Below are 13059 nucleotides of genomic sequence, written 5' to 3'. Positions count from 1 at the left end.
CAATTCCACCAACTGCCCCTCTCTATAAATTTACATCCAAAGGTCTCTCCTTTACACAATCCAATAATGCCCAATGACCAACTCTCCTACTCACATATGTACAGTATATCCCTATTTTTAAACCAGCTATTCCTATTCACCAATATTTTTCGGCACGTAGCTCCACAAACTGTTCACCATCTCCATTTATGTCACTGAATAACCCATGCCCCCAAATTGTTCCTTCATCCACTACATTACTCACCTTCATATCTTTTTTAATCACCTGTCAATAATACTCAGTCTCTTACAACAAAACTGCTGAAACAATCACTCACCTCCTCCCAAAACACTTTCTTCTCATGGCCAGGTGTATAAGAATTAATAGTAACTCACATCTCACCATCCACTTCTTTAGTTATCACAGGTATGTAACACTTGGGAGGCAGCCATCAATGAAAGAGGTATATTACCAATACTACCCACCTGGGTATTGGGAGGGTGAGTGACAGTTGCATGGTGAGCCAGCACTTCAGTGGTTGCTAAGTTGTGCTCATCTGACCCAGGGAGCTGTCTTATCCTTCTTCCTCACCTATATGTGGACTACTGGCAATCTGTCCATACACATACAACCTATCCTTGTCAGATAAAACACTTGACAACACTTAACTCAGACAACTCATTCTTCTTAGCTCTATATTTTCCTGTGGTGAGAACTATGTGCTAGCCCTGCCTTTTGGCAAAATGGTAAGAGCAGTAGATAGAAGCAGTTGGAAAGGACATTTAGGTAGGAGCATTAGGAAGAAACATTAGGTAGTAGAAGGTAAGAACATTAGGCAGGAGCATCTGGTAGTAGTTAGTAGGTGCATTAAGAGCCTCTGCAAACACTGCCTTAAGAGTTACCCTCTGCCAGTGGCCTGTTAAGTGTGAGGTATTAAGGGCTAAGAAGTGGCAGTGGAGTTCACCAGTTATGGAGACTATTGTCATGGCCACCCCCTTGATGGATTACCGGTTTTAAAAAGGCCTCAAAGATAGAAATAGATAGATAGTTGGTGGGAACGTTAGTTTGGACCCAATGCAAAGAATGCACAAGAGTTGTCCTCTGCAAGTGGCCTGCTAAGGGAGAGCACTAAAGGTTAAGATGTGGCATTGGAGTTCAACAGTTATGTAGATTCTTTTGATGTGGCCACCCCCTTGAGGGAGTCCCCAAAGGGAATAGGCATCAGAGATACAACCATACAGATGAAGAGTTACCACACTGGTAAAATGGAATATACCAAGTGATAAAATTAAATAATTAGAATAAACAAAGCTGTATACTGCAGCGTGAAAGAAAAAATTCAAGAAATGGGAACCCTTTGTATAAAACTCCTTCTTGGTACTACATAATCATGAAATTACAAATAACTCACAAAAGCTCACCTTAAACGCAGGAGAGAGCATCGCACACTGGAGAGCACAGCCTCTCGACACTGCCTCATCTTGATTAAGAGTAGTAGATGGCACCTTGTTGAAAACCTTTTCAATCAAATGTTTGATTGCTGGAATACGACTTGACCCACCAACAATCTCAACACTTGCAATGTCATCCATTTTCAATGAAGATTCTGAGAGGCACTGTTGAAGAGCAATCTCAACACGCTTTAGGAGAGGTGCACATATTTCCTCCATGGTGGCTCTAAAAAAAATAAAATCACAAATATTAGCTTATAGTAATGAACATCTCAACTCATTAATTATTTTCATACTAATACTAGTAGATTGCTGGTAGCCCTTACATCAATTTCATGCTTACAGAAAATGATACCGTAGTTATTTTGGAATCATGATTGGGTGGATTCAATGAAAAGACAGCAATATCAAAATGGGGGTTAAGACAATAAAAGTTTGGTAAGCACCGCTCTAAAAAACTGTGCAGATGTAAATAATACTGGTAGTATTATGACCTTGAGTTCTCTAAAATACCATGTACCAATATATTTTTTTCCCTTCATATGGATTCACCATTCCCCACATTCGGAAAGTAGTACCAGGAAAAGACAAAGATATGACCTCATTTGCTCACATCCACTCTCTAGCAGTCAAGTATAATACACCAAAACCACAGTCCCCTATCCACAACCAGCACCCACAGGCTTTTTGATAGTTTCCCTGGTTCAGTCCATTTACAGTATATCATCCCTTGTAAACACAACTCTAATTCGCTCTATTCCTTGCATACCTCACACCCTCATACAGTTCAGCCTTCAAAGAATCTTTCATCCAATCCTTCCACCTCCTCACTGGTTTCCCCCTTTTCCTTTGTGCTTCAACTTCTGACATGTATACCCTCTTAAGTCATCCCATCCTTACTCATCCTCTTCATATATCCAAACCATTTCAGCACACTCTTTTCATCCATATTCCTGTCACTAACACACCTATTTCTTGCCCTATCATTGCATATTTGATCAACCCACCTCACACCACATATTGTCCTCAAGCATTTCATTTCTAACACATTCACCCTATTCTTTACACATTTGTCAAGGCCCATGCCTTAGTCTGCCATGATTCCATCATCAAGAAGCTGAACACTTTTCAATACTTTCATACACCCTTCCAAGATCCACCCCATGGCAGTTTCACATACTCATCACAATCTTGTTCACCACTCTTATATCCCTACTTATCTAATCTTAGGAGTACTATTACTTATCTTACTTCTTCCAATGTACTGTCTTCTTCTCCAACACAATTACTTCTCTCTCTCTCTCTTTAGCTCTATTCTAACTGTACCAACAAAAGACATGTCCCTTTAACAACCTTCTCCTTTCAGTTCTTTAAGTAACTCACCATCTCTTACAAAAAAGCTTTTGTTAATAGCATCTTCCCAGACCTTGCTAATAATTTCCATCCTTACACATCCCTCCCTACCACTTTTATATACCTTCTTCCATAAAAGTTTGTTGTTCAAAAGTCTTCCCTCTTTCTCTCAAGCTTATCTGCTTTCCCCATATAAGCAAGGTAGCATCCACAAAAGATGACTGAGCTTTTGAGGATAGAAGAAAGAATACTACCCATGTAACTCCTGCATGTCACAGAAGGCAATGCCCATGGGTGGAGATGTGGGGCTGAAAATCCCTCTGTCTTGGCTCATTTCCCAAAACAAGTAACAGAAGAAAGGGCCAAATGTTCTAAAAGTACCATTCATATGTCTCCCCAAGATCCTTATTTGTTTTTCTTTTCCTTACCTCTATCAACCTTTTAGCTCTTCTGTTCAGGGATTTACATTCAAATCTATCTGCCTTCGGTTCATCATTACTTTCTGGCATTTTTAGCTTTTTCAAACTCTTTTCCTGCTCCACCATCTTCCTTAAATATTCTTTCTATCAAGCTATACCTTTCTTTCTGCAACCTAAACATGCAGTAATGCACATCATGGTAATCTCCAACAATGCACTGCAATAATGAAAATATAGCTAAAAGACTTTTACATGAATTACAAGTCCCCTCCTCACATATGATGCTGCCACAGATAATATCAACCTACTGCTTAAAACCCATAAAAAGATAATCCATTTTTACCTGTTCATTTTGCCATGTACATCTTTATCATCCATGAAACACTCAATACCAATGGGAAGATCTGTGGAGTTGGCAGACATCTGCTTCTTCAACTTCTCTACTTCAGTACACAATCGGAGCCACGCTCGTGGATTTGTAGTTGCATCTACCTGTTTTAATAAATTCCAAAACACAAGATTAGGGGCAATCTAAAGTTAAAGCAAAATGCATGGTGTAATCACTATACAGACAGTACATCATTAAGCATCCATAAACAATAGCATATCAATACTCACCTTATATCTTGCTTTGAATTCTACAGCGAAGTGTTGAGCTAACAGCCGATCAAAGTCACGACCTCCAATTTGACTATCTGCGGCTGTTGCTAACATCTTGAGCTTACCTTTATTAAAGGCAACTGCAGAAACCTAGAGTAACAAACACAGGGAAAATCAAAAACAAAAAGAAACTAAAAACAGCAAACAAATCTTAATTCAATTATCTGTTAATGTGAAAAAATGCATGGGGAGGGGGTTGTTATTTCATGTGTGGCGGGGTGGAAACAGAATGAATAAGGGTAGACAGTATGAATTATGTACATGTGTATATATGTATATGTCTCTGTGGGTATCTATATGTATACGTTGAGATGTATAGGTATGTACATGTGCATGTCTGTGTATGTGGGTGGGTTGTTCTCTCCCTCCAGTACTCTTCCACTATTTCCTAAGTCACAGGTGGCCTTCTTCTCACATTAACCCCTTTAATCATTCTATCATACTCTCTCCTTGAAAACTCCCCTCTTGCACCCTTTCCACATGCCTAAACCAACTCAAAGTAATACATTTCACTCACTCTACCACTCCAAAATTCATTCCCTTTGCTTCACTTGCCCTAGTTTGATTCATTGACAACATCAACCTGTATACCACATAGTTCCAATACACTCTGTCCTGTGTATGCCTTTCACCCTCCTCCATGTTCAGTCCCTGATCATTCGAAATCTTTTCCATTCCATCCTTCCATCCCCAATTTAGTTCCCAAGTTCTCCTTGTTTGCTTCCCTTCAAACAAATAAATCCACTTTGTCAATCATTCACTCCATATGTCCTAACCATTTCAGGATACCCTCTTCCGCTCTCTCAACTACACTCTTTAGTAACACACCTCTCTCTCATAACCTTTCATTACTTACATAATCAAACCATCTCACACAACATATTGTCCTCAAATATTTCACTTCAATACATCCATCACCCTGTGTACAGTCTCATCTGTAGCCCATGACTATTTTTTAAGCATACCAACTTTTGCCCTCCCACATAATGTTCTTTTCTTTCCACACATTCTTCAGCGCTTCAAGAACCTTCACCCCATCCCCCACCACATAACTTACTTCTGCTTCCATCCTTCCCTTTTTCTTTCCACACATTCTTCAGTGCTCCAAGAACCTTCACCCCATCCCCCACCACATAACTTACTTCTGCTTCCATCCTTCCCTATCCACTCCTTCGTATCTAATAAACAAACGCGGGAGACAGCGACAAAGTATAATAAAAAAAAAAAAAATCTTCTTCCAAATTTTCTCCAAACTCACATCCCAACTAACCTGTCCCTCAACCCTGTTAAACCTAACAGCCTTGCTTTTATTCACTTTTACTCTCAACTTTCTCCTTTAACACACTTCCAAAACCAAGCTTCCTCATTTCACACACTCTTCCAATCTCAGTCACCAACTTCTGCAGTTTCTCACTTGAATCTACCACCAGTGCTGTATAATCAGCAAACAACTGACTCAATATCAAGACTCCTGTCATCCCCTAGAAAACTGCATACTAATCCCCCCCTCTGTCAAAGACACATTCACCTCCCTAACCACATCATCCATAAAAAACTGGACAACCATGATAACAACACACATCAATGCCACAGACCAATCTTCACTTGGAACCATGCACTCTCTTATCTTCCTACTCGCACTTATGCCATACATCCTTGATAAAACCTCACTACATTTAGCAACTTCCCTCCCATACAGTATATTCCTAATATCTTACATGAGGAATATCTATCAACTCTTAGCAGCTTTCCTCCTATACCATATATTCATAAGATCTCCCACATGGGGTCTCTATCAACCTTAACATGTGCTTTCTCCAGATCCATAAATGTCACATAAAAGTCCAACAGTTTCTGTAAGAATTTCTCACAGATTCTTTAAAGCAAACACCTAATCCACATGTCCTCTACCACTTCTGAAACAACACTACTCCTCCCTAATCTGATACTCTGTACATGCCATCACCTTCAAAGTCAATACTCTCCTGTACAACTTACCAAGTGTACTCAACAAACCTATAACTCTGAAGTTTGAACCTTTATCTACCTTGCCTATATACAATGTCACTTTACATGCATTCTATCAATCCTCAGGCACCTATCAATGATCCACAACTAGAATTGAAAATCCTTACCAACCAATCAACGTCACAGTCACCTCCTTTCTTAATAAATTCAACTGCAACATCAACCACTCCCAGCCACCGTGCAACATTTCACCTTATGTAAGGGTTTCACCACCTCTTCTCTCTTCACCAACCCACTCTCCATGGCCCCCTCATCTCGCAGTCCACCCTGACCCAATCAGCCTACATCTGCAACTCTTATTATTAAACACATTCAACAGTCTTTCAAAATAATCACTTCATCTACTTACTCATCATTATTCCCCATCTTAAATACTGTGTTCTGTTTTGGTCATTATACCTTAAAAATGTATACACAGAATGGAGGGAAAGCAGCGACAAGTTTCCAAGATGATTCCCCAGCCAAGAAATAAATCCCACAACAGCAGACTAAATGACAATCTATTTAGCTTTAAAAAAAGAAGGGAGAGAGACGATCTAATACAACTATTCAAAATCATCAAAAGCTTTGATAATCTTGATCTATTTCTGGTTTCACTCACAGTAATGATACAAACCTGTGGGCAAATGTTTTATCTCAAATGAGGCTAAATACCTTTCCTTCCAACAGGATTGTTGACATAAGGAATGATTTGCCAGAGTGGTTGAGAGCAGAATTATAGATACATTTAAGAAAAGGCTTGATAAATATTTCTTTTCAAGTTCACAAATTATATCATTTGCAAATTATCAAGTGTACGTCATGTGGTCAAGTAGAAAAAAAAGAGGGTTCGTGGCTCCACGTGAAGGAGGGTTTGTGGCAGTGGTGCATGATGTCATCAAGGATGTTTGTTTATGGATAGGGTGGTATGGCAGGTGAATGAAACAATCTTGCAGAGGTAAATATCTACAATTGGAAGGAGTGAAAGGGCCTAGGATGTGATCCAGTTGCTGTTTCCTGATGACAAAGCACTGGTGCCAGATTCAATGACAACCTCAAAGTTAGTGTCTGAGTTTGGGAGTGTAGGATGAGGAAGTTGAGAGTAAATGTGAATAAAAGCATGGAATCAGACTCAGCAAGGTAGAGCAGCAGATTTTCTGAATGTGCAAATGAGAATGGAAAAAATCTGGAGGAAGTGAGATGGCTTAGATATCTGCGAGCGGACATGGCAGCAATGGAACCATTAAAGCTGAAGTGAGTCATAGGGCAAAAGATGCAGTGAGGGTTCTGGGACAGAGGTTCTTATCTGTGTGGGAGAAAATGGGTATTTTAGAAAGTATAGTAGCTCCAACAACACTGTACAAATGTGAGGCATGGGTTACAGATGAGGACGTGGGAAGAAGAGTACATGTGTTGGAAATTAAATGGTTTGAGGACAATACACCTCATGTGGTAAAAAGAGGTTGAGAGAGCTAAAGATTGCAGTAAAAAGAGGTTGAGAGAGCTAAAGAGTGCATGCTAAAAAAGTTTGGAAATATGGAGAAAATGAGTAATGAGTCGACAGAAAGGATATATATATATATATATATATGTCAAAAGTGAATAAACCATGCAGAGAGGGGAGACCAATCTGGAGATGCTCAGGGCCTGAATATGCAAGAGAGTGAAAGGCGTACAAGGGATAGAGCGAGCTGGAGCAATGTGATGTCAAAAGATAGAACCAGGGCATGTGAAGCACATGGGGAAAACCAAGGAAATGTCTGCAAGACCTGTTTCTGGATAAGTGGCTGTGGTTTTAGTGCATTACACATGACAGCTTGATAACAGATGCAAACAAAAAAGAACTACCTTCATCTGCTCATGGCACAACCTCGCTACCACAGGAAACAATGAACGCTAACACAGGAAACAATGAACATGAAAGAAAAATCATGGTTTTGTGTATGTGATTTCTTTCTACATAAACCTAAAAATCTGACACACTTTACAATTTTTACAAAATTTTTCATGCATCCCTTTTATAAGTCATATAATAGGAAATATGGTTCAAGATAAGGGTCCTCAAAAGTATAAAACTACTCCCCATACTGGACAAACAGGTAATTACTGTGACAAAACAAACATCTTTACACTAACCTGAAGACCTGCATTTCCACAATCCACAAAAAATACATTTCTGGGCTTTTCCTCTGGTGATGGGAGGTCTTGCTTATAAATACCATAGGCTAGAGCAGTAGCTGTGGTTTCATTCATAAGACGCAGGACATTCAGACCAGCAGTAGCTGCAGCATCTAACAAAGCACGTCGTTCAGCATCAGTAAAGTAACATGGAACCTGTTAAAATACAGCATAAATTCAGATCTGCAAAGTTCTTTGACAATTTTTGTCAACAGTCTCGTTGAACCCTCATACAAATTTCATACAATGAGCTTATTTATTCATCTAATAAATTTAAAAAACTTCTGACATGTTTCTGCTAAGGAGAATACTCCTCTGACATAAGTGTTCATAATTCTCCTTCCTCAATGAATAACCATCAATTTTACAGCCCATCAGATTAGGCAAAGTTTGTGTACATCTGCCCAGGCATCATTATTTCAATACAGTGAATCTAAATTTATAACAGTACTGGATCCCAGATACTGCTCAAATTTTCTTGCATGCTTAAGCACCATTTCCCACATTACCGAAGTAGCACCAGGAACAGATGACAAATGGCCAAGTTTGCTCCTATCCATTCTCTAGCTATCATGGGTAATGTATGGAAACCGCAGCTCCCTATCCACTAGGAAACAAAAGACCTTTCCATGGTATACCACGGCTGTTCCACATACCCTGGTCAAGTCCAACAGCATGTAGACCCCAGTGTGCCACATCATTCTCTAACTCACTCTATCCTGTGCATGCTCCAGGGTATTCACACTCCAGGGTATTCAGCCTCCAGTCTCAAAACCCTTTCTCAATCCATCCTTCAATCCCTAATTTAGTTTTCTATTCTCCTTATTCCCTCCACTCTTGACACATATACCCTCTTTGTTAACCTTTCCTCAGCACACTGTTTATTACCACAAGTCACTCTAACCCTTCTATCATTTACTTGATCTAATAATGTCCACTGACAACCTCTCCTACAAGCATACATATCCTTGTGTATGTCTCTCTTTTTAAACCAGCTTCTCCCTTTCACTAATCATTTTACAGCACACAACTCCACATACTGTTTACTATTTCTACTCATATCACTGAATACCCAATGCCCCCAAATTATACCCTCAACAGCCACACCACTCACATTCAAATCACTCTTGCATCAAAACAGCTGAGACACTTACTCAGCTGCTACCAAAACACTTCCATCTTATGATCATTTTGATGGCAGGGTGCATAAGCACTAACAGCCACCCATCTCTTACGATCCACTTTCATTTTCACCCACATCAGCCTAAAATTCACTTCACCCACATCAGCCAAATTTCACTTCCTTGCACTCTTTCACACACTCCCACAACTCCTAACCATTCTTCCCATTTACCCTTCAGTTTTGTTTCCTTCAGAGCCAGAATATCCACCTTTTCTCAAACATGCTACCTATCTCTTCACTCTTGTAACCTCAGTTACATCCACACATTTAGACATCACAGCCAGTGCCTTCAAGGAGGACGAGCATTCCCTGTTTGACTCATTCTTCTATTCATTCTTTTATAAATTGAAACACAAGAAAGGGAGGGCTTCCAGCCTCCCACATACATTCCTTTAAGTCACTTTTAACAAAATGCAGGGATATGGAGACAGAATTCTTTTTCCCCTACCCCAGGGATAAAACATCTTAAACCCCCAAGAGTTTAAGGATCTTTGCTCACCCCAACTTTCCTTTACCCTCTTTCAACCCCTCCATCTTCCTCTTGACCTCCTGCTACTTTCTCTAAACTAATAACTTTCTTTTATTCACATTTACTCTCAACTTTCTCCCGTCACACACTCTCCCAAACTCAGAGACCTAACTCTACAGTTTCTCACTCAAATCTCCAACCAGTGCCATGCCATCAGCAAAGAACATCAAGCTCACTCCAAGGTTTACTGATACTTGCTCACCCCAACTCTCATGTGTCCTCTTTTTCAAACTCTACACCTTCCTCTTAACCTAATGCCACTTTCCCTAAACCTATCAACTTTCCTCTATTAACATTTACTCTCAGCTTTCTCCTATCGCACACTCTCCCAAAGTCACTAACCTCTGGAGTTTCCCACTCAAAGTGCCATACCATCAACAAAGAACATGGAACTCGCTTCTTAGGCACTCCACAATACTGAAGTTTTGCCACCTGTCTACAAAACACTTGCAATAACCTCTCTCAACAACCCATTAATAAACTAATCACCCATTACACATTCTTGCCAAAGACCCAACACCTGGAATCACTATTCCTTCTCTCTTCATAGTAGTATTTCCATGGGTATATCACATATCTGTCCCAATCACACTCAATGAGAAAAAGTCAGTTACTTAAATTATGTTTGATGTTTCTCAGATCAATTGTTCCTTGTTTCCTGAGCTGTGGTGTAGGCTAGTTTTGTATACATTCTCTTATTCATACTGGCTCTGTATCCTTGAAAATGGCTTGAAATACAGTCAAAAGATTGGAGCTTCTCAGTTTACCTTTCTAGTGAGTCCTTTACATCAAAGTTTCATGCGTGTATGTGATTTACTACAAAAATCAGTTCTTGATATTCTAATTCCTAATAAAATCAAAAAGATGTTCTTTACTTACACAGTGATAATTTCACATCTTAAAAAGTGACATTAGCTACAGACTATACTCTAGATGGGAGAGTAAAAGCATTCTGAAAAGTTCTAGTAATGGCTTTACCTAATTCATTCAATGTTTACAAATCAAAGCTTGTCAACTTTGATGAGATGACAACCCCTCCCCTCAGTACAGTTAAGGACTGTATTTCTTAAACATCTCTTCCCAATATATGTAAATTTATATGCAGTGCTAAAAAATAATTTCTTTCCTCTCTAGTAAAGACGCTGATATTTTCTGCTAATCATGTATTTATTTCTGACTCATCAAAAGTCACAATTGTTTGGGAAGTGCCTTCTACAGAAATTTTCATAATAAACATAGTATCACCATCCAGTGATAACGCAGAGCTCTGGTTTGTCAATTGCAATAACAAGGAAAAGAAAAGGCATCCTAGGAAGGCAGCGCATTTTTACCATAGACATTAGATTTCATTTGATTTCACCCATTCACAATGGCTGTCACATACATGAAAAAAATAATCTACAAATCCAAGAGGACTTCTGATGGAAAAAACACAGAAACTAGAATGCCATACAATGCCAACAAACATCATACTACTAATATTCGCCATTTCCCGCATTAGCGAGGTAGCATTAAGAACAGAGGACTGAGCCTTTGAGGATATATCCTCACTTGGCCCCCTTCTCTGTTCCTTCTTTTGGAAAATTAAAAACGAGAGGAGAGGATTTCCAGCTCCCCGCTCCCTTCCCTTTTAGTCGCCTTCTACGACATGCAGGGAATACATGAGAAGTATTCTTTCTCCCCTATCCCCACAATTTCACTCCCTCCATTGCTCTTACACTCCATTTCCCTAAGTCACAGAAGATCTAACTCACACCAACCACTTTAATCATACTATCAAACATTCTCCTTGTCAACTTACCGTCTTACACTCCATTTCCCCAAGTCACAGAAGATCTAACTCACACCAACCACTTTAATCATACTATCAAACATTCTCCTTGTCAACTTATCGTCATGCATTTTTTCCACATGCCCAAACAACTTTAAAATATTAGGTTTCACAAGCTACCACACCATAAATCATTCCCTGCCATACCTTATCTCTCATATCTTTCTTCATTCCATCTACTTATACCACATGCTCCACTCAAACAGCTCATTTTCACAGCCTGGAATATCAACTTTGTGACTCATTGTGTCCATATTTTGGCCAAGTAGGTCAGGGTTAGGAAAACTATGCTGTCTCTTAATCCTTCCTTCAATTCTATGTTTACAACTCTACCCTTCAGTATTCTATTAACATACCCAACGACTCTTCTACCCTGTATTGTTATTTCCCTTATCTCTACCTCCGTATCACCGAACTTACCCAAGATACCTCAATACTTATATTCTCCCACCTCTTTCAGGTTTTTCTCCCCAAATCTATAACAGTTTAGTACTTTCTTCTCTCCTTCTATAGGGCTGTGCAAAATCTATTACTTCACTCTGATTCCTTTTAAAAACTATATTTTCCTTTTTCTTCTTTTCTTTCAAACTATTCGCCATTTCCCACATTAGTGAGCTAGCGTTAAGAACAGAGAACTGGGCCTTTGAGGGAATATCCTCACCTGGCCCCCTTCTCTGTTCCTTCTTTTGGAAAATAAAAAAAAAAAAAAAAATGAGAGGGGAGGATTTCCAGCCCCCCGCTCCCACCCCTTTTAGTCGCCTTCTACGACACGCAGGGAATACGTGTGAAGTATTCTTTCTCCCCTATCCCCAGGGATATTTTCCTTTTGTATGCATTTTTACCTTCAACCATTTACCTTTACATAGAACATAACACACAACCTTCTGCAACACCTCTTCACTCTCAGCAAACAAAATATCCACAAACAGGCTTGTCACTAGCCACCATACTAACCACCAAATTTCCTCTCTGCACCCCCTTTTCCTAATTTTGCCTCCATATTTCCTATCACCCCATTCTTATAGACAGTACCCATGGAAAGTCTGAGGAATGGGTAAAAAACAAAGAACTTTTATTAATTCACAATACTTAATCTGACCACCATGTGCCTTCCAACTGACTTGTATGTGTCACAGCAAGGAGTCAGTAACATTTCTGAAGTAATCAAGGACAATGTCATTCAACCATACATCTGTGATGGCTTCAATAAGGCGAGGCACTGCAGGTGTTCCTTTTTTGAAATTCAAGTTTCATGTGAGACCACAGCTCCTCAATGGGATTCAGGTCTGGAGAATTCCCAGGCAACTGAAGGACATTCACCAGCTTGTCTAACAACCATTTCATGACCTTCTTTGACATGACAAGGTGCACTGTCTTGCATCAAGAAGTTCCAGCCATAGATATAAAAATTCATCATGAGGTCATACAGAAATTCAATATAGCAGTCTCCATTCATAGTGATGTTCTT

The 13059-nt window shown here is 39.5% G+C and overlaps 1 protein-coding gene across 2 annotated transcripts in view; it reads right to left on the bottom strand.

Moving 5' to 3' along the window:
* Hsp110 (heat shock protein 70Cb) overlaps nt 1-13059 on the bottom strand; it is an 87954-nt gene that overhangs the window by 50480 nt on the left and 24415 nt on the right. For both annotated transcript variants that reach the window (XM_071658612.1, XM_071658613.1), the window contains exons 4-7: nt 8007-8204; nt 3822-3953; nt 3547-3695; nt 1402-1657 (exon numbers count right to left, since the gene is read on the bottom strand). In XM_071658612.1, the coding sequence (XP_071514713.1) occupies nt 1402-1657; nt 3547-3695; nt 3822-3953; nt 8007-8204 (735 nt within the window). The remainder of the gene's footprint in view (nt 1-1401; nt 1658-3546; nt 3696-3821; nt 3954-8006; nt 8205-13059) is intronic.

Source organism: Panulirus ornatus, chromosome 66, assembly GCF_036320965.1.
Source record: "Panulirus ornatus isolate Po-2019 chromosome 66, ASM3632096v1, whole genome shotgun sequence".
NCBI lineage: Eukaryota > Metazoa > Arthropoda > Malacostraca > Decapoda > Palinuridae > Panulirus > Panulirus ornatus.
Note: the sequence above shows the minus strand (reverse complement) of the source record. Positions and strands in the feature narration are given on the sequence as shown.